Raw genomic sequence first — 22,869 nt, 5'->3', positions numbered from 1 at the left:
AAAGGCGTCATTGAAGGGATCAGTAAGTACCATGATAACGTTCATGTACAGTATGATAAACTCTCTAGATGCACAGCGTAAAATCTCAGTTTGTATGAATGGGCTGCATCTGTCTTAAATGTATCTGCTCTAAGACTATTAAATCTCGATTATCTCGTTTTTGTGAGTACATTTATGTAGTTCTAAGCCATCATGATACAACCATAGAAATCGTTCATACAAACATAAACACAGTGCATATTAAGCCTGAAAGACTTTTCCCCAGCAGCCATAATGACATGAAGTAGTGGGTATAGCAGACTGTAGTTTGCTACTTGTATTAATGAAGCTTCTAAATTGACTTTTAATGCCACACCGGCTTTTTCATGTAAAAATGGCTGCTGTAAAAAAAGAGAGAAAGATTTATTTAAATGGTTACATATGTCTGTCACTGTGGTGATGAGAGTGGTGAAGAAGTTGTGAACGTGTCTATTAATGTCCCTGTGAGGCTAAACATGTAGTTATATGGTCGAGGTGTGTTAAACTGTAGACAGGATGCTGAAGCTAGAGGGGAAGGATGTGGTTATTGTTTTCTTAGTGTTGCATGTGCTTTGAGTTGACTGATGACAAATTAATTTCTTCGTGCTACTGCTCCATTCTCCTTCATAATCTCAGAAAGTGGCAGTAATCATTCCTCTCTTAGCTCCACCTGTGGATAGGCCTATACTGCATGTTAAGAACACATTGTAGGCTTAAGGAGTTTTATATAGTAGCCTACTTTTCCCCTCTTTGGGAGAAAATCATTCAGCTTAAAAATAACCATATGTAATAGTAATGTAATATTTAACCACTACTTAAACCTATTTACCGGGTTTTGCATTAGACTGATTAGGTTGTTGCCTGCCAAATATGGATGTATGAGTTGTATGCATTACTGCAGGTTTGCAGATTGGAACAGTCAGAGCAAGTCAGATGTTTTAAGGAACTAACCATGAATCATCAATGGGATAGATTATGGTATTACTGTATTATTATGGTATTGAATCTGAATTCACATAATGTACGAGTGTCCACATTATTTAAGCTTCCCGGCTGCTGCATGCTATGTTGTATCCATAACAACACAGAAGTAACTACAGTTGACGCATGCGCGTCATTTCCATCTGAGCCTAGTCCACCTCGTATCCTGTTACATGCATAGCAAGCTAACGGGGGTTGCCCATATGGCCATCCCGCTGGCTGAGGTGTACTTGCACCTCTCTTTGTTTGCCTAATGCACCTATATGCCTAACCGGGTTTATCTATCCTGTGATCTGTCACCGTCTCTGTAATTGCCTTCGCACACATCTCTCTGTATGCAGAAGAATGATTGCATCCTTATCGAAAGGAAATCTACTAGACGTGCTTCAGGAGGGTTTCAGTGAGGTACAATGCACGGCTTATCATTCATAACTTAAGCCTGTTTTACTAGTATGGGATGTCGTAAAGTCGCTAACATTTTATATGTTTACAGCTAGCCAATGCTCACTAAGCCGCTGTCATTTTGCTTGTCATGTTACGGTTTATTCTCCACATCACAGCGATGATGTTATTGTTATTTCTCAGTGGTGAAGCATAACTTACTAAGCATTTGTTTTATTGGCTGTTCTCCGGACAGGAAACGGTGTGCAACGTTCCGAATGTACAGTAGCTCGTAAAGTGTTTTACTGGCATGTTTTAATTGTATTTATAGAGACGACAATAGAGATATAGGTACAGATTGTATTGATAGGCATATAGATAGTAAAGAATAACATTCGAACATGGGAAGTCCGTGCAGTTGCGTGTTGTCTCTACGTTTGACGGAGCGGAGTCTGTTTTCCTTACAAATTGGTGAAACTCGTTAGAAGTCTATAGATAGCCTTTAGTCCGAGCGAATGACAACACTTGTACAATGGGAACTCCCAACACCAACTCATTGTCTCTATCGTATCTTTGAATTCATTCGCAGGTTTTGCCACATAGACTTATACTGTAACCTAATTATACAGTTATACTGGAACCTAATTATGAGTTGTAGAATGGGCGCTGTTGTAGCGAACTGGTGCGCAGTGAGACAACAAGTCAAGTTCATTATTCTCAGAAAGCTCAAACTAATGTAACAGTTCACTCAATAGATTTGGTTACAATGTTGCTTACTTTGTTTTGATGCCTTGCTCCAAAATCCCACAGTGTTTTATCATGACAATGGCAATCTCGATCACTCAGTCGTTTGATTATTATTATTATTATTATTATTATTATTGTAAAAGACAGTAAGTAGGCTAACTTTGTAATATGCTGTGATGTGCTGCTTGCTGTTTTCAGCAACCTGTGTACATTTGTTGACCCTCAGCCTGCTATCTGAATGGCACTTTGGCAGTTGGTGATGTTACTTGGTTGGTCTGTCTACTTGTGTAGGCTACTGCAATCATTTGCTGCACCATGCTGCAAAAGAGCCCAGTATATAAGCACATGGGCTCTTGGGTGCTGCACAGTGGGTGCCCAGCTGATGGGTCGCCGTGGGAACAGACAGTTTGCCCATTCATTCCACCTTGTGCAGGGGACCAGCTTGACATTCCCACAGGACAACTAGGCCAGCAGCCGCCAGAGCCTCCCGACTGAATAGGCCCTGTGTGAGGCCATCCTCCGGGGAACTGAACCATTCTGAGCGGCTGCTGTGAGTTCAAGTGTGACAGAAATACCTCGGACAGAATGGGCTTTGTCTCCGAGCGATTGTACAGCAGTTTGATATCAGCAGTTACCCACACGCTAAATAAACAAGTGAAGATCTTTGAGCCATTTTTAGAGCTTGATTGGATTCATTTAGTGGCTGTCAAAGCTCACTGCCATTGTTCAGGGAGGACACTTCAGTGCGGGCCACCTGACATAATCTGTCAGTTTACGTGTTAGTTCTGGAGAAGATAATAACATGTTAATAAACATAATGAGGTATTAAATCTAAGTGCACTTTACTGATGACCGTATTCATCTTGTTCATTTTGCATAGTTTCTCCATCATGTAACTTCCTCTCAGATTGTTGAATGGGCAATGGCTCTTTAGCTCAACTCTGCCATGTAGTTTTCTTGTCTTTGAGGATGATGTTTTTCATGAGCGTCACTGCACTGACCATCATGGCACATTTTTCATTCATCCCTCTTGATTTCAAGCTTTGCCAAGGGGGACACAACTTTGCCTGCTCGCCCTTTGTTTGGCAAGGGCGTAGGTGATGGGTTTGGGGGCCCCGGTCCTACGCGCTGAATAGCTGTGCAGGAAGGAAGTTCGGGTGCCGGACACTAAGCTCTGCTGTTGTGACGAGGCAGTGAAAGTGCCAGTCTGCCTAATCCTTGTTGCCGAAACCAGCAGGCACGCACTAGTGTGGGTAAAAGAGGGGTGGATTTATCCTGTCAGAAGGGGTGAGCCCAGAGCGTTGATCGGTAAAGCTCCTTTCACAGGCACTATCCAAGCAGGCACTAGGACTGGACGCCTAACTGCGGGCCGACAGCGCAGTGCCGGTTCCAAATTAGCTCAAGGTTGAGAAGTCTTGGAAGAGCTGTCTGCTTGGTTGCCTTAAGAGGCCGCGAGAAATAGGCATGTGCGTAAACGTGATCTGAGCCTGACCCGAAGAGTTGTGCTCTGCGCATAGTGTTGTAAAGGATGATGAGCATATATTGATTTCTACAAAATCCATTGTAACGGATGTTGGTGTAATGGATAAATAAATGTGCTGCTTGTCATCTACATAAGAATTGACTGGCGTTGAATGGTTAAAAGTTACCATGAAATGTAGGTTGTAATAGCATTACTTTCATAATAGCTTTGAGGGGTCACATTTGTTTTTAGCTCAGCTGTAAATCGAAGATGTGAATCATGCTGAATTTAACGTGTAACAATCCTTTTAGATTATTCACATTTATTAAAATGTAATAAGTAATTATAGTACTGATCTCTATATCCTTTCTATTCACCTGGCAGTGTTTTAATTGTGATACATTTGATTTTATTTATCAACTGGCATTAACAATCAAGTGTACACTGTGCCTCTGTTCCTCCCTCAGAGTGGGTCTTGTGGATTATGTTTATGTACATACATTACTCTCATAAAGTTATAGGGTGAAACCTAATGTTTCAGTACAGAAAATACTGAAACATTGAACTGTTGGACCTACACCTTCAAAGCTTCAGAGAAGGTCAAGTTCACCTATAAAGGTTATGGTGAATTTTAGGTTCATCCTGAAATTACACCCGATAGTCGAATACCCCTAACTTTTTGTGAGTAGTGGACAGTATACAGTATGTGAGTGCTGTGTTTGTATGGCTGCTGGAACACTATTATTTGTCTTTGGGGATGAATAAAGTATCTATCTATCTATCTATCTGTCTATCCATCTATCTAATCATTCATTCAATCACCCCCCCCCCCCCCCCATCTTACATCTGTTTTAGCCACAAGTGGCGACATATGTGTCCTGGGTGAATGCACAGCTGCGGAAGAAGCCTGGAGTAAAGCCTGTCCACGACCTCCGGCAAGACCTCAGAGATGGCGTGGTGCTGGCACACCTCATTGAGATTGTGGGTGAGTTCAGACAGCAGTGGACGGCTGCACTCATAGACCTGGGCTATTCAGCTTCATTACCGGTCTTTGGTATTATTTGCCCTCAATGGTGCCTTCCAGGCAGCGCTGCCTTCAAGGCACTACTCCCCTCAGTTTAGGGGTAGGACGAGGGTTGAGGGGGTTAGGGTTAGGTATAGGGTAAAGGTAGTGCCTTTAAGGCTGTGATGCCTGGAAGGTGCCGTTGGGGGCAAAAAACACCATTGAGCCTTCATTACCCAGTGGGCCAGACAGGAAAACCACTGGCTGTTGGTGGGCCACCCAAAATATGGTGTTGCTAAAATAACTCTATTATGGCTGTAAGAGACATGTGTTCATGAGTATCCAGCTACTGTATAGACTTTTTCAACTGCATCAACTGAAGAACAGCATAAACAAACTCCTATGGCATTTCCGCGGGCACAGTTTACAACATTGAACTAATAGTAGTTTTAAAGTCAACATTTTGTAGAGCATTATGCTAAAGTCTAAGTCTAAATTCAAAGTATCTGCGTTGGTTTGGAATGTTTCAATTCGGAAACCCACAAGGAACATTTTGCAAGGGTCTATAGAGTCGTAGGTTTTTCTGTCTCAGTCATTAGTGTTTGTTTTGTTTTCTCGTTGGACATCTCTTCAGCCGGTGAGCTCCTCGACGGCATTCATTACGCCCCCCTGGACGCCCAGGAGAAGAGGCAGAATGTGGAGAAGGTCCTCCAGTTCATGTCCTCCAAGAGGATACGCATGCCGCAGACCTCCGCTCGAGGTGTGTGACATCCCCTCCCCGAGGGATTGTTTCTTAAGCCGACTATCTCTCTGGATCCACACGGTGCAGCACACACAGCCTCTGTTATTTGTGCTGATAATGGTTTTGTCCGTCTCTTTTATCACGCCAGATATCGTGGACGGGAATCTCAAGTCTGCCATGCGGCTGATCCTGGCCTTGGCAGCCCACTTTAAGCCCTCCGCCTCGGCCAGTCACAGGGCGGGCGGCACGACGGGCCGGGGCACGGCCGGGTCATCGCCCAATCACAGGCCTCACTCCACTATGGCCATGGCACAGAATGCCGTGGCGGCGCTGGCGGTGGCCCGGCAGGACGCCTCTCGCTCCGGCCGCTCTCTGCTTCACCTGAGACAGGAGTGGAACAGGTGAGCTACCCACCTGTCTCGCACTTTACCTTACCTGGGACTAAGATCAACGCCAGACAACCAGCGCTTCATCCCCCAATAGGCATACTCCAGTCCAGATATCTATTAGTTTGTTAGTGAAAGAGTGTGTGTGTGTTTGTGTGTGTGTGTGTGTGTGTGTGTGTGTGTCAATGTCAATGTCAATGTCAAAAAATGTGTGTGTGTCTGTAGAAGGTCACCAGGGGTCACCAACTAGTAGCCCGCTAGTAAAACAAGGTTCAAGGAAAATAAATCTGGCAACACAGTTAGTTTGTAAACCTGATAAAATTCCTATCAAATCAAATTCATAGTCTTCAAACAGATAAGGTAAAGGTGGTGGAAGGAGCCTTAAAACGCACACAAAGCTTATTCAGCTGTTTTGGGTGGAGATTAGCTACAGCATGTGAATGCATGCAATTACTAATCCTAAACATCAGTAGGTCTTGCCCATGCTCATTTGGCCAAAGTAGCTTGCGGAGGGAAAAAAGTGGGAGACCCTCTGGTATAAAGTATGGAGAAGTACAGAGTGTATGCTAGTAGGAGTGTAACAGTACACAAAAACCGTACCTCGGTTTTGAGGTCATGATTCGGTTCAATTTCAGTACAGTAAGCCTGTAGGTACTGCTAACCTAAATTCACTGACAATATTTTTGAATCGCAGTGGGAATAGTATTTTGATCAGGTGTCAAATGTTTTTTGATGTTAATTGACTAAACTAACGTATGGTCCACTACTTAGTATGTTTGTGTGGGAACTCAAATTTGAAACATGGTCCCCAAGCAAAAAAGCCTACTGTTGATTACTGTTATTGACTGCATTTGGCACATTCTTTACGCATTTGTATTGAACATACGTCTTGTGCCTGAACGTTTCAGTGGGAATACTCTTATCTTTACACCCCTACATCCTGGTCACAAATTGCATTCTCAGGTCCAATCAGTTTCATGCTGAACATGCATGTATTCCATAGTTTTTTCCCCCTTTGGTTCATGCAACTATGTGTTTAATAGGATTATTTCACTAGAGGGGTATGTGCTCACTCTCATTTTAAGAGGATCTGATAGTTCGGATTTCTGTTAAGCTAGTGCCATCTGGTTGTCATATGGATATACTGATCAGGTTTAAAGCCATGAATGGACCTCTAATGCATGACCATTTCAGAAGAGTGGGACATTTATTTCAAACACACAAAGACCTTTATTTTGACAGCACAGAGTTTACTGCACCTTATGAAATAATCAGACAATGAACTACACTGGCTCCACCATCTGATCTGCATAGTTCACAAAACAGTTCCAAACTTCTCAGAATATTGCCAGAATACCATGAAAACAACATGTATATACAGTATGTATGCAAATATAGTAAATGTATGTGTTTACATCGTCATTACCAGAAACAGTTTGTGAGCTCACAGTATCTGTACCTGTGTCTGTCCGGCATATTGACCCGTCAGTCTAACGCTCTGTATGGTGATATCTTGCCTTCTGCAGCCAAGGCAACATGGTTTACAAAGAGATTGATTCCCCATGCTGGAGTGTGCGGGCTCTGGTGCAGCAGTATGAGGGGCAGAAAGAGGGCCCAGACGAGGACTCGGACACGAGGTCACCCAGGTATGGAACGGCCTGACACGGTCATTACTTCTGATGATGATTCATATACACACGTTTGTCTTGCCCGTATAGTGTTCAGTGTGTGGGTCTGAGCGGTAAGTCACATAGTACATTTTGTCTCTGGGTGGGTGGGGGACATGAAATTCAAAGACACGGTTGATTTGTGCACTGGGGGGGAACAGAAAGTTCTGTTTTTGGATGATTCGCATGTGGGTGTGATTGCCACGGGACACAAATATTTGGGTGGTATCTATTTTTTTTTTTTTTTGAAGTACCACTTCTCAGGAGACTGTCACGAAGCACAAGACCAGCAGCTCTGTGACGCTGCTTGGTTTGCCAACATCCTTAGGGATTTGCAAGGCACAACCAGGCCAAGAAGGAACAATGGTGCCATACTGTGAGTTGGTGCCGCCCCAGAGGCCTGCACTATAATGCTGTGCTCATGGGTTGCCTTGTTTGGGCAAACAGTAGCACGGCAAAGCCTAAAGCGCCTCAATACAAACATTTTATTCTTCGATTTAGTCCTGTGAGAAAAAGCATTAAAATGATTATGGGTAAAGTCTGCGGTCATGCGGATGTGTTTGGCTTTGATGGTTTGGATGAGATGTTCTGTTGCTCAGCACAATCAATACGTCAGTTCGCTGAGTTTAAAGCGACACTAAATCGTTTTTTGTGCCTTAAGATAATGTTTCCAAAATCATTTCAGTGGTTCATCAACCGGTAACAGGGTGAACGGCACTTCTGCATTCACTTCGTGGCCCTCTATCAGCTATAACTGCACTGTAAGTTTACCAGATCAGGTAGCAGATCTGTAGTTCGATGGAATGAGACATAAAAAATTACGAATTTGACTTGTTTCATTGTCACAATACATCATACTGTGTATTGCAATATACTCTAGCTTGTCTGTGGACATCGTTATTTGCTGGATAGACAAATAGTGTGCGTGGGCGACAGAGGAAAAGTGCTTAAGTGTTGCTTTAAATGTGTGTTTTTTTTTATCTGGCTGCACAGTTTTCCACGATGACAGGAAATAGGAGATACTTCAGAGATTATTATTTTTATTTCTTTTTTATGCTTTCCAAACGTAGGCCAAATCTCTGGGGTCGGTGGAGGTTGGGGGAGTTCTTGAGCTGTGTGCAGCAACTGTCCTCATTTAATGGGAAGATTGATGATAACACAGAGTACAGAGGGTCCCTGACTCCCAGGGGAAGGAAGGCATGTTGCGTAATATTTCACTGTCGGGCCATTCCACAGATCTAGAACAGGAGGAAAAGGTTAAAAGATGGCTGTTTTTGCTGTGTGATCTTATCACATGCTGTCCAGAGATTAAAAACTCACCAAATGTGATGTTTTTCCCCGATAATGAAAACAATGGCGCTTTCTGTTTTGCCACAGAATGAGAGAATTCAACAGTACAGCAAATGGCAGTACAGCTCAAGTTCCATAGAATGTAAGTCATAACTCATAGAAAAGGTTTGAGGCATTGAAAATCAGCAGAGGAAAATCCACTCCTTTGTGCTGTGAAGCTCTTTGCCTACTCTCCCTCCACTAGTTCTGTTAATGGAAGAACTCGACGCCTGTTATCCTTTATGTCACGGCTGGCATATACACATATGGTTTTGGTATAAGTGGCACTAGCTGGTAAAGAAATCCACTTTTTTTCCGGTATACTGCATAAAGACAATGAACTCCCTGTTGCCAGCTAAACAATGCCCACGAGATCTCAAAATGGCCTAGATGACAACAAGCAAAGCAATGTGTCAAAAAATGTGGGCTCTCCCCCGGTCACATATTTGTGGCCAGCTGTTTTTGGTAGAGCTGTGTTTTGGAAAGTCCAAATGATCTGCTGAAAGAATAGAAAATATGACCTCACTTTGTGTTGTTAGCACCTCATATATATACATTACTGGTTGAATAAACCTCATGCTCAGTGTTAGATAACATGTTAACAGCCAAATATAACAGATTAAATGCAGATCAGTTGCATCTTTGGCTCTAGTCAGACTGTTGAAATACTGGCAAATACATACAGTGCAACTGTAGTCTAATACTACCAAGGGAACAGAGAGAGAGAGGGAGAGAGAGGGAGAGAGAGAGAGATGGAAGGAGAGAGGGGGTGGGTTTGAGGAGCAGGGGGAGGGTAACCAGGGGGGTTGAGCCATCTTCACACAGAGAAAAGGAAGGCGCAAGAGAGACATGAGAATCGTAAGAGCAGAACCTCACAGTGTTTTCTCCCCGTAAGACAACGAGAGCTTCACGGACCCAAAGAGCCTGTGGAGGAATAGCAGAATAGCAGTGCTCATGAATGGAAGGTAACTAACGTACCCAGGAGAGCCCTCGCAGTGAGAGGATGAGAGGAGAGGAGAGGAGGGGGGCAGGAGAGGAGAGGATGCAGCTGCGTGCGTGCGTGGAGGATGACAGAGTGGGGCTCCGCTTTTATGTTCCTCAGGTTGGACTGAGCAGCACAGGACGAAAACACCATTAACACATGTGACCTGACTGGAGCTGAGAGAAAAAAACAGAGCAGTTTTGCACTCTCTGTACAGTAAGGAGCAGCGGTAGTGTTGACTGCCTAGAGCCGCTTCACGAGCGCCGGCCGGCCACTCTTGAGCACCAGCTGCTGTGAGCTGCCGTGTGGCCGGAGCCTTCTGGACAACTTGTGAGGACGGGACGGGACGGGAAGCCCTGAGCGGATAGGAAAGGGGGGAAGGGGAGCTCCTCCAACTCCCTCAGAACTTCCACTTTACTTAGCTCTTTCCTTCCTCCTCTGGCGCTGCGTGGCGTGGCGTGGGGTGACGTGGGGTGGCGTGGGGTGGCGTGGAGAGCTCCCTCCTGCTCCCAGTGTGGGGCCGCCTGGCAGGGCTGTGCAGGAGAGGGATGGTGGGGACTGGGGCACAGTGGTGGTGCCGCTCCTCTCCTTAGGCTTAGCCAGAGCAGCAGAGGCTGCCGTGGGTGTACTGCATAGATCCTCAACAGCAACAACATGGGAGCCAAACAATTCAAATGGTAAGGTTATGTAAATCCATGCTAATTCGTTTTGCCTTGCTTTCATTTTTTTTTTTTTTTTTTTAAATCTCATATATAGCCTCAGTGGTTAGCAAGGATTAAATGCTGATTTTAAGAGACTCTGTAAACACTTTACCTCGCCTTCTCTGAGTCAGTGCACATGGAGGCAATCTGCTGATCAGCATAACAGACCAGGAAGTGCATGTTGAACACCGCACGTGATGGGATGGAGTTAGCAGACTGTCCCAATGGGAGAGCCTGTTCAGTTGTTTTTTTTTATGAAGTGCTTTCATTCATTTTCACAGAATATGTAATAGTTTCACTGGCTCTGCATCAAGCTCTGTTGTACTCTTGTGCTCTTGTGAGTTGGTGTGCTGTGAGCTACAGTATGCACTGTAATCTTTATCTGTTAGTGCCTGCAAGGATAGAGATTTTGAAAGAGTCACTCAATGCATGTTGACTGAGAACATTTTGTCTTTGTTATTTTCAGTCTTCTTGAACACTGTGATCTGCATGTTTAGTTTTGGGACAGCTCGTCTGTTTGCCATACGAGAATCATTTATTGTTTTGGTAAAGAAAGTAAATACACAGTCCCAGTGAATTTCCTGTAATTTAGCTATAGCGAAAAGATAAGCTATCTTCGTGTTGGGTCTTTCTGTAGTTGGTCCAGAACTCTCTGAAACAGGAGTGGGGTCCCATAATGGCCTGGGATGTGTTGATACGTTATGGGAAGAACATAACAAACTGCTGAGGGCAGTAATTACTTTGAACTTCTTTCTCTTGTGAGTTCTCACTAGTGTCATGGGAATCTTGGCTTGGGAAAATATGGCTTGTCTTATCCTGTCTTGTGCTCAGAACACAAATGCAACTTAGTTGTTCCGCTATGTTAAGGTCCTGTAAAACAAACAGCAGTCACCATCAACAGGGATCTGTAGCTAAGTACATTGCTAGTGCAGTGTAAACACATTCAGACACAAGCAGCTATTTTTGGTTGACAAAGTCTTTTGTTGTGTGTCTTGGGTAGGCTGAGGTTTGTCCTTTGAGTATAGGCTTAAAGGAGAAATCCGGCGAGTTTTCACATAGATAGAGTGTTGTCGGCACCAAACAAAACTAAAATAGTCTGTTTTACCTAATTCGAGTTGCTACAACCAGCAGCTCCCAGTTACACTGTGGGGGCATGTCCGTGAGCCTCCATTTGCATGCCCCTATAGTCAAAGTCTTTTTAAAGCAAGTCACGTCACTCGGCAGCCATATTGGCCATGGGGTCGGGCAGCGACTTTGACCGGAACAAGACCAGGCTCTATCTAAATGAATGGGGAGAGAGCTGGATGTCCATGTTCCGAGGTGTAAGAGACATAAAAATCACATGTTTGAAATAGCGATGAAAATCTGACTAAAATCGCTGAAAAGGTTTGGTGGTTTTGTATCAAATTAACGCTTAAAAAGCCTTTTTCTTACTGGTAATTTTGGTCATTTTGCGCATGCTCTATTCTTCACGACGCAGCTTTCAAAAAGCGTGACCGCCAAGCATCGGCCAAATGATTGGAGCAACGGCACTGGAAGAGGCGGGACATGTGCAACCATAGCCAACCGGTGTAAACAACCGCCATCTTTCGCGTTACGAAGTTACCCCATGCTTTTCAATGGGCGATTTTTCCAGTGCAGTGTCTCCTCATATATAAGTGTCTCTGCTATAGTGTAGTATTGTAGCTGTCTGGCTGCATTAGCTGCTGGTTGTAGAAACTCGTGCTACTGTAGGTACAACCATTTGTTTTCATCTTGTTTCGTATCGACAGTACTCAGTGACCTGGAGAAACGGAGATCTATGTGAAACCTCACCGTATTTCTCCTTTAAGGACTGCATTATAGTGTGGACTGCCACTCTTCCCTTAGGCTCCCCAAGCTAATGCAGTGCTGAAACGGTTATATAACGTAGCATTCACTTAGTCAGGACTGTGCTGAATAATGAGAGGAGCCCGATATAGACATCCCTGTAATCTATTATGTTATAGTCTCGCCAATGAGGTGGTTTCACGCTCACTGGCAGCTTTACTTAAGATACTGTAGGAGGGTGACTCAATCTTTTTTTGTTATTGTTGTTCCTCTATGAGACATTTTCAGAAGACAGTCATCTTCAGCGCTGACTCTTGGCTCTTGATTTATTCTGTTCAGTTGTCATATTTTGCACCCACCAACAAAATGTCAATGTTGTCTGATACCTGTGATGTAATGACCTTTTGCAGAGAGTGTTCATTACTGGGACAACGGTGTAGTTCAACTTTTGCCTCTTTGTCCCTACTGTAATTTACTAGGCTGGGAATACCCATACGAACCTTGGGCACATTTGCAATTTTCATCTGCAGGTCTGTCTGGCCAAGAGGCCATTGAAGTCCATTTCCAATTTTCCCAAAACACGGGCGCACAAATACAATTGCTAATGTAGCATGAACATGTATTTCTTTGGAATTGAGTAAACAAGTGTATTTAAAGCTTTGTTTACAAGATTGCTACACTTCTGAAATGATTTGGTAAGAGTTTAATGCACCAATTTAAGTTTAATTTCACTACTAGTTACACCCCTGCTGGAAGTCTTAAGTCAATTATCCTTTTCCAGACCCACTCAATTACGATTGAGAAACACTGCGTGCTAACCAGGCTAATAACCTACTTCTTACGAAGTTAAATTCTCAAGATGTCTGAATATAAGATTAAAGCCATAAGCTCTTAGTAAAACTTAGTGTATCATCACATCTTGACTAAAATGTAAAGGCATGTAAATGTCTAATTTAACTTTTTAGTTAGAATATTTTAGCTGTCAATAGTTTAATTGTATTTATTTTATTGATGTTAAGGGGAAAAAATAAATCCTTGTATTATGTAAACAGAGATTTGTGTTGCCAGTTGTTCTACAGTATGTGACACGTAATCCTTCACTGTTGTTAAACAGATACAGAGTGAAGATCGATCAGAGTGGCTTTGTATGTTGCGCAATGACAGATTTCCCAATGCCCATCATAGCCCATGGTTTGTTTGTTTGTATGTGTGTGTGTGTGTGTGTGTGTGTGTGTGTGTGTGTGTGTGTGTGTGTGTGTGTGTGTGTGTGTGTGTGTGTGTGTGTGTGTGTGCGTGCGTGCTAAATTGAGGCACAGGGAACTGCATCAGCATTGATTGGTGTCCACTTTACTTTCATGTGGAATAAACAGACATCATTCACCAGCGCCAATGACTGATGTGTCCTCCTGATGTGTCCTGACAGCTATTGTTTCCCTCTTGCACCAGAGCACTGAATCCACGAGGATATTTATGATCAGATTGTGAACAGATGTGTGACACGCATGCAGTATAGAGTACTTATGAGCTTGCCTTATCCTATTGGAAGAGCTTCAATAATTCAGAACAGCTGACCTGCAAACAAGCGACTTTGAATTGGGTCAGTTTTGCATAATTGATGAATCCCCAGATCAAACAGCATTGCTGTGCCCGACACCTTTTTTTTCTGTCAGGACTTGAGGTTACTGTGGCAACCGTCTCTAGCAACGAGCGCTCTCTTCGGTTGGTGGGCTGGGTTGAGCTGTTTGTTTATTGATGGACTGTATTGTCGCTTGGGTTTGATTGACTGTGATAACTGTGTGGTCTCCCATAATATGTTTCCATGTGATTGAGTGATGAATTGATGAATAATGGATTTTGTAAAATAATTGAGCTTATGTTTGAATCATTAAGCACAATAATTGTAAACAAGGAAGAGCTTTCCAGTGCATCTTCTCAACAGTGCATATAGTAAATACTACTGATCGGCTGACTTACTATTGTGATATTTTCTGTTTCTTCTGTCTCCTCAGTCTCAGGTCACCCAGCCCTACACAGACTATTAAAGCACCTAACAGTGTTTCAGAAGACCAGAGAGGAGGTGTTAAAAGCCAAGCAGTGGAAACCATTAAATCAGGTAATTTGTGTGCACATGTGAAGACTGTTCTATTACTGCAGGTGTAACATTGGGTTCTGGACCACACTCTGACTGCATGTCTCCGACTGACTTTTCCAGATGACATGGTGAGGTCATCAGTGTGCGACGAGTTGTCTGGCTCCAGGCCTGATGGGTCCGCTGGGAGTTGTGTATGGGAGGAGCAGCTGTGTGAGCAGCAGGAGCAGCTGGAGAAGGAGATGCAGGAGGCTCGGAGGATGGTGTCCAGCCTACAGGTGTGCTAGAAAAAACACCTCATACACATGCCTCCGTGGACTTGTTTTTTCCTATTCGAATTACAGTACTATTTTGTGAACAAATCGATAGGTCAAATCTGTTTGTGTAGGCTACACATCAACTTAGTGAAATTTAAGTAAAACGGACAACATTAAACTGAGCGGAACCACTGTTTACGATTTGTCCGTTATCTTAATATGAATGCCAAAGCAATAGCAAAGAAAATGAGATTAGCCTGACCGCAGATCACATGATCTCTTATCATACTGTATATGCGTGCCCTTTTAATGCAGGAGACCGTGGAGGTCTTGCTCAAACAGTGTGTGATGGTTCGTGACGTGAGTCAGTGAACAGTGGAGTAGTGTGTTGGGATTCGGCGTGCCATTTGTGAGTGTGGTGCCATCTGTGTGGGCTTGCAGGCGCTGCTCCTCCATGGGTCGTTGCCAGAAGACGAGCAGGACGTGTCTCTGGGCTTTGCGGAGGGAGTGGACAATGCAGAGCAACAGCTGGTACAGTAGCAGCCGCCTGGCAGCTTCCTTCACTATCTAGCAGCACGCTCTCTTAGTGAATCCCTTTACTATCTAGCCGCACGCTCTCTTAGTGAATCCCTTTACTATCTAGCCGCACATTTTCTTAGTGAATCCCTTTACTATCTAGCCGCACGTTCTCTTAGTGAATCCCTTTACTATCTAGCCGCACGTTCTCTTAGTGAATCCCTTTACGTATCTGTCTCTCAAAGCACTCATGCAAGGTTTTTTATTTTTATTTTTATCTACTATGTAGTTGACCACTTCTGTCTGTTTATTGTTGTACATTTAGTTATTTGAAATGTTCCAAATGTTGATAAAAGAAATGAGAACATAAATTAATTAAAATGAGTGTGTACACTTTTATGTATATATCTAGTAATGTATTTTTTTTTACCTGTCTCGAGGTTTTATGTATATATCTAGTGATGTAGGTTTTTTTTTTTACCTGTCTCCACCCTCCCTGGCTACTATGTCACAGGAGATCAGGTGTCCCTCCACCACCCCCACCTGGTGAACTTTGCTTTGTCTCCGTGGGGCCCACACATATCCATTTACCCTTCTAACCATTGACTAGCTGTCCTCTACCTCAGCACTATGCTTTCCCTCCCTTTCTTCTCCCCTCTTTCCCTCGCGGTCGAAACTCTCTCTCGAAACTCCTGTGTGAGACCTCTGGGCGGGAACACACCCTTTGCTAGGTCCTCGTAGAGGGATCTTTGAGGCTGTTTGCAAGAATTGTGTGTCCGTTGTTTGATTTTTGAGCTAAGAGGATTTTCTCTCCCGTTCTGCTGTGCTGCATAGATCATAATCCGGAGTCGTCTGGACCAAAGCATGGAGGAGGCTCAGGATCTGAAGGTAACGCTCCCTGCTGCTCTGCAGAGAGGACAGGACACATTGAAGTCCTCTGCCTATTTGTTCACTTGAGCAGGACTCAGGCATGTTTGAAGTAATGTGTGCATAGTGTCATACTGTACCTCAACTTTTTCTTGCCAGTAATTTGCTCTCATGATTTGGGTTTCAGACGTTTTCTTAACTACGAATTGAACTGAAAAAAAATGTATTAAACTGTGATTGCAAGAAATGATTGTCAGTTTGTTTGTGCACCTGTCTTACATGTCGGTTATGGTGCATTAAACTCCCCCACTGTTTTCTCTGCAGCGGGAGCTATCCAAGTTCAAACAAGAGGCACGAAATCTGCTCGGTGTCAAGGTACTGTAAACCTTTTATTTGGTCATGTTCGGTTATAGCAAAAGTAAATCATACTTGTTACTGAGTGAAATATTGTGATATTTTTTTAAAAAGTATTTTTTTGTTTGTTTTTGTCAGGATGCCTTGCAGCAGAGAATGGCAGTACAGGAAGCGTCTGTCTTACAGCTGAAACAAGAACTTCTAAGGACTACCATGGCCAGAGATGAACTGACTGGTCAGAATGTGAGTTGAACAATGCTCCTTTTTTCATTGTTTCTTTACTAGTCTAGTCAGTTCCAACTAGTCCTCTGTATACAACTTTGTCTCGAGTTCTTTTTAGACTTGGCTCAGAATCTGATCGCTACTGTTTTCCCAGGTGGAGTTGCAGCGAAAGCTGGAGGAACGAAACAAACTACTCAGCGATTACAAGGTGAGTTCAGCCATATCTAAAGGTGCTCCGCTAAGCCTACAGCATACTGTTGTGACTGATGAGAACTACGTTGCAGAGTATGTCCCCTCACAAGCATCAATGAGTTGATGCAAAGAAAGATATGGAGCAGTGTGGTAAAGAGAGCAGATGCTTTTACCCTAAACGACTTACACAGATTTGTAGTGGTTGGGTATCGAGACTGAGTGGGTTAACCACCAAACCAGCTTTGTGCCCGTTGAGGTTTTTTTGTCGTAGTCAACAACCTGCTGACGTGTCTATGTCCTCCTCCTGCAGAAAGAGCTGGGGCAGAAAGACAGGCTGCTACAGCAGCAGCAGACCAAGCTGGACGACTCCCTGCGGAAACTCTCAGACAGCAGCCACCAGCAGGTAACTGACCGTGTGCCACGTTTTAACCCGCAGTCAGGCGCAGTCTAGTTCACACTGAAACACTTAATTAAAGGGCACTCGGCTCGGCTGGGCAGCTCCCCAGATGGTGTGGTGCTCATGAATGCGTGTAATTCACAGACAAGCCTGCAGAGGGAGCTGGAGCGCAAGGAGCGTATGCTGAAGGAGCTGATGAACAATCATGATCCAGAGGAGGTACGGCATGCATGCACAGCCATATAGACTGATCCGGAGTTCTCAATCCTGCTCCTGTTAGACCCTTTTTCCTTTTTTAAGTAGATTAATGAAACACTCCTCAAGCCTTTTTCTTACACTTTGAAGCATTGTCTGTAGATTGAACAAAAAGCTCGAGATAACTCGAAATAAGCTTCCTCGGTGCCCTGTATTTTCCCTCACCATAGCTAACTGGATTTGTCAGTTGCACTCTTAACTATGCATTGTGCATACAATTGCGATTACACCCACATTAATTAGGTGTACTTCAGGCAAGGATTATAAGATGTTGATAGGACGGGCCATGGAGCTAAACTGAGAACTCCAGTGAATAGAAATTATTCTCCTGAAACTAGGATTGAACGCCTTTAACATCCTTTTCCCCCTGTGTCCAGGTCCCTGTTGCCTACAATAATGGATACGCAGAGACGTCCACGCCCCAGACACACAAAGGGGTACGAAAAAACCGACCTTATTCAACTTATTATTTTTACACTATGTAGCAGTATTATGTTTTATATATACCGCACTGTATATGTTTCGTAAAGCTTCTTCACAGACGTGTCTTTTGTAAATCTGCAGAGGAGGCTGTGTAGTAATAATACAGTATGTACTATGGTAATACATACAGTAGGGGTTTCCATGGCCAGAGATGACCTGACTGGTCACAATGAATTCCTGCAGGAATTAAAATTCCTGTTCTCATTCATTTGTCCAAATGTGTTCTTGCCCGATACTCAAGACCTTTTTGTATAATGATCACTTCTCCACACCCAACACATAACTCCTACTTTTTCCTCCTACTCTTTTTTTTCGTTTGTTTGTTTGTTTGTTTGTTTGTTTGTTTGCTGTTCTATTTCCACTCTGTAAAGCGACCTTGTGTTTGAGAAAGGCGCTATATAACTGTGACCTATTGTTGTTGTTGTTATCATCGCCCTGGGCAGGCAGAGGAGCTGCATCTGGTGCGGGATGCGCTGCGCAGCCTGAGGAGCAGCTTCAGCCACCACGACCCCCAGCAGCACACGCTAGACACGCTGGAGCAGGGCGTGGCCAGCCTCATGGACCGCCTCCACGCCACCGAGCCCGGCCGCCCCCCACACGAGCGCAGGGTACGCCACGCCGAACAGCTCCAGACTTAAAGGGACACTTCACCGATTAGCATTAAAGGGACACTTCACCGATTAGCATGAAGCTTTGTATCTTTAGTAAACCAGTCATGTTTTTGAATGGTCGTACATCATTCCCTCAGTTTGCCTTGAGATGGGAGAAATACGGATTTCAATGTTGGACTTCCTGCTTTCAGCAATGTAAAAATCATCATTTTACAGCATTGAAAGCAGGAATTCCTATTCATGGGTTTCATTGAAATCCGTATTTCTCCCATCTCAAGGCAAACTGAGGGAATGATGCACGACCATTCATCTAATGTACAGTACATTAGATGAGTTGATGTCAGACTGTGTTGGTAGTGTAGATAATTAGACCATTTCACAAGATGTCGGCACCGTGTAAACTAACTTCCGTTGGAATTTCAAATCAATCACTACTCGCCGGCTGACGGCTGTCAACAGATTAATTAAAAACGCTGCGCTTTTTAAGAAGTGTCTTTGTCAAGTTTGCAGAGGTTTAGGTTAGAACATTTAAACAATCCCGTAGAAAGCCACTTATCTAACAGCACAGTCCACAGGAAAGACAGGAACAGGAAGCTGTTATACGCGGCCAATTAAGGTGTCATTAACCTCGACAGGGCTGGAGCCCTGGACGCTGAAATAGGCTTATTGTGTGCCGGCAGATACTGTGTGTCTGAGAGACCTAATCACTTGTTGGTGTATAAGAGATCTTACTACAGTGTTGTTTCTATTCTGTTACAGGTCAGGGGGAAATCACCAGGACGTAAAGCTGCCCCCACAGACCATGACGCCTGGCCATCTGGTTCTAGTAAAAGCTCCTTGGGCCTCGGACTGTATCATACTCACACCGGTTGACAGACACCACCAGCAGGATAGACAGATGGAGACAGAGACTACTCAGGGGCCCCAAAGCTGAGCTGAGGACCTCCGGTCAGGCAAGAGAAGATGGTGAAAACGTTTTTGGGGGCCCAGGAGAACGTTTGTGCAGGGAGTCCAGGAACCCCACCCTCCCCCATCCCCTTCCCTTGCCACTGCTGGCCAACAGTGTCCAAGTGTCTGTGATCTGGACTTGGAAGAATACTTCAAAATGAAGGAAGATTGATGATGGCGTTATTAACCTGTCTTCATGTCAGTGAAGCAGATAGTGGTTGTCAGTTCTGTCCATGACAGACACGTTGTTGACTGACTCAAGTCTGACCACACTGCTAAGCCAACCTTGTGACTCCTTTGCATGAGGTTATGAGTAGAAAATTACATCATTTTCACTTTGTTCAATTATCCCTTGAAGTATTACCATGGTCATAGCTTCATTTTTGAGTGCCAATTGCATTTTCACACTTACCCTTTTCATACCAGGGAAGTTCCTGGGTGGATGAACAAGGGCAGTGTTTCGTGGCCAGGTCACAGACCTACAGTACAGTACATAATGAATGTCCTGTGTTATTTGTTGAATCGACAGACATGTCTACCTGTCTCTCCTTCATACAAACATGTACTGTACAATCACAAAATGGTGGATGTTGTAAGAACTAGCTACCTACTGGAGCATACAGTACCTAAAACTGTGTGTAACTGTTACTTTTCTGAAGTAATGTTTACATGCTCTTGGTTGACTTTATAAGGGTAGTGAAAATGCAAATGAAGTGTCATGCAGCAGTCACTGATAAGCAAACTGGGTTCATATTGGTATCATTCACAGGACCCTAGATATTGAACGTGAGAATGACCACAAGAAATCCAATCCAAATCTCTCACTCTGGACTGAAAATGAGCAGTGTGGAGATGACTTTGGAAACACATCTGTTATAATCATGCGAACAGATTCCTCTACAGAGCTTGGGTCCCCCCTGGGATGCAAAGTGTTGGTGTGGAAACGCCTATTTAAACATTTCTGATTGTTATTCTCAGTACGTGTCCTGTTTAATCTGCACTCCTAGGAAAAAAGGTTCTGTATTCAGTTCTGTATTCAAACATAGTGCAGGAACCATTTAGGGAACTCGGGATTTTTTTCAGGAAAATTAACATTTATTCTTTTCAGTGCAGAATCCATTTAAATCAATTATGTTTTCTTTGTTATGTTCCTACATTGTGTATCATGCCACCCATGTAATTATTGTCACTAACTGATGTGTGATACATCATCAATGTTATTGTACTGATGCTATTTGTAGGTTAAAGGTTAAATAATACTAAGTAAGATTCAAGCTCAAAATCATTATTTCTGGGGTTTTTTTTGGTACAGTTAATTATGATTTTGCTCAACACGATTTCATGCAGTCCTACAGTAGTTCTAAGCTCTTTATTTTCCAGTTCTTTGAATGGTTCCAAGTGCATTATGTGCTCACAGGCCTAGTTTAGACTAAATAGTAAACTTAATATTAGCATCTAATCAAAGCAGGAAATGTAGGCAGCCATTTTCTGGTCTTGGCAACATGTCACCCAGGGTTTCTCTGGAAATATGAAACCCTTGTTCTGGATTGGCTATGGATGTTCCTGAGGTCCTCTAGTGCTTCTCAACTGCTAGGGGTATGAGGAATCTTTATTCTTCTCATTGTGTTTCGTATACAACCCTCTGCCTTTCCAGAACCAAGAAAGAACCTAGTCTAGAATGACTCTCTTTTGAATTGCACTGTTAATGCCCATCCTTAAACACAGAATTCTCTGTCTCTGTGTGGAGGAGTTTGGGAAAGCAAATATTGAGGAATGTTCTCATCAAGAGTTGTGTTCTGATGTTCATTATGTGTTTTGTTACTCTGATCATGTTATTGTTGCACAGAAAACTATGTTGTTTTTATAGGCCAAGTTAAAAAAAGGATTACTTGAGCTTGAGGCTTTGTACATTAGCTTTTGTAAACAGTTTCACTTTATCACTGCAGTTGGACATTTTCAAAGAAAATGGATGGTTTTCATTGAGATTGTTAAATTTGTGTATATTCTTGATTCACATTTAATACATTTGAATATAATAAAGTTACATCTTTTACAGATATGTTATTTTATTCTTACTTGAAGCAACACTTCATTGTGTGATTGAAAGCTGGAAGTTGATTAATCTATGATAATGAAGACTTTAAATTTAACCTAACTAATGTAATTAGTCCAATGGGAGAAAATTAAGAAGAAATTCCTTGAAATCGTGAAGCTATCAGCACGTCTCAGAACAAGAAGACACGTGAGACAAGAAGGTACAGTAGGCCAATGGCAAGGGCACCTGTTCCTCTCCCGTTTCACAAAAACAGGGAATGGTGAATTTTTCTGCAAGGAGAGACAATTATTTATACCTTCTCTTTGCTGATTTGTGCATTCCATATATTGATAACTTGTGTAATTCTATACAAATGATCTATACTTATACTTAATCAAATTAAATAAAAAGACATTCATAAAACAGGACCAAGCATACAAGTGGTCTAAGAATGGGAACTGTAAACCACTCACTAATGCCTCTGGCTTCGAAATGTATGCCATGATTTAAATGCCAAAACTGCATGTGCTTTTGTTTGCGCCGGATAGGTTTACTGCACCACTTGCAGTTCATGGTGCCATCACTAAGTGCTTTATTGTCTTCTGAGGACAACCCATCAGGAAGCTCAGCCGTCATGTCCGTGATGTCAGGGGCCGGCCTCTCAAGCTTCTCTAGGTCTTCCTTGTCCCATGCTGGGCCTGAGTACTTCAGCAGTCGTACTTCATATGTCCACCACATACAAACAATGGAAAACCAAATTAGAAACATAAGATAATAATATGCACATATATATATATATATATATATATATATATATATATATGTAAAAAGTGACCATGCACCACAAAGTTCACCCATGTTTTCTGTAGACAACACATCAAGCACATAGGCCACCCGTATACATATTATACGTACTGTATACATAGGACCTTTTATGTGTCAGTCCATGACAGACGTGGCCTGCACACCATCAATAGCACACGAGCCGCTCATTAAAATCACTCGGCAGCAAACAGACATATTTATAACTTAGATCTAATTAAGTAAATAAAAAACAACAATAAAAACACTGATAAATCAGGACCAACAAGTTGTTTAAAAATGGGAACTGTAAAACACTAACTCCACTGGATTCAAAATGTATGGCATGTTTTAAATGCCATAACCCCAAAAATCCCAGTGCCACTGAGAAGTTCTTAATATGCCTTCTGGTGCTATGCTATGTCAATCTGATTGACTGATTGACATAGCATAACGGATATCAACTGCTCTCAGAATGCATAACTCTGACACATTCGTTTGGATGCTATTAAGTATCTCCGGATGCATGTGTCGGCGTTGCTAAAAGATCCCTGTCTTTATGAGACCTGTCACCTGCACATGATCCCTATTGCATGCAAAGGAATCTTATTTAGGCCTACTGGACATAGGCCTA

The 22,869-nt window shown here is 43.1% G+C and overlaps 1 protein-coding gene across 1 annotated transcript; it reads left to right on the top strand.

Annotated features, from left to right (window-relative positions):
* Positions 1-1,207: 1,207 nt before the first annotated feature.
* Positions 1,208-21,456, top strand: LOC134079947 (dixin-like). Its single transcript, XM_062536110.1, has 17 exons — positions 1,208-1,404; positions 4,445-4,574; positions 5,227-5,352; positions 5,483-5,735; positions 7,247-7,366; positions 14,218-14,321; positions 14,421-14,575; positions 14,996-15,085; positions 15,905-15,958; positions 16,262-16,312; positions 16,430-16,534; positions 16,668-16,721; positions 17,016-17,108; positions 17,247-17,321; positions 17,735-17,794; positions 18,284-18,448; positions 19,211-21,456. The coding sequence occupies exons 1-17, from the start codon at positions 1,345-1,347 to the stop codon at positions 19,322-19,324; spliced, it is 1,809 nt and encodes a 602-aa protein (XP_062392094.1). The 5' UTR covers positions 1,208-1,344; the 3' UTR covers positions 19,325-21,456.
* Positions 21,457-22,869: the final 1,413 nt, after the last annotated feature.

This window comes from Sardina pilchardus, chromosome 5, assembly GCF_963854185.1.
Source record: "Sardina pilchardus chromosome 5, fSarPil1.1, whole genome shotgun sequence".
Classification (NCBI taxonomy): domain Eukaryota; kingdom Metazoa; phylum Chordata; class Actinopteri; order Clupeiformes; family Clupeidae; genus Sardina; species Sardina pilchardus.
This window is presented reverse-complemented; position numbering and strand designations above follow the sequence as displayed.

Excerpts from the sequence above, each read along its gene's own strand:
- LOC134079947 (XM_062536110.1), top strand. The coding sequence starts at position 1,345 with ATGATTGCATCCTTATCGAAAGGAAATCTACTAGACGTGCTTCAGGAG. Across the intron at positions 14,322-14,420 it reads AGTGGAAACCATTAAATCAG|ATGACATGGTGAGGTCATCA; the intron begins GTAATTTGTGTG and ends TGACTTTTCCAG. Across the intron at positions 18,449-19,210 it reads GCCCCCCACACGAGCGCAGG|GTCAGGGGGAAATCACCAGG; the intron begins GTACGCCACGCC and ends ATTCTGTTACAG.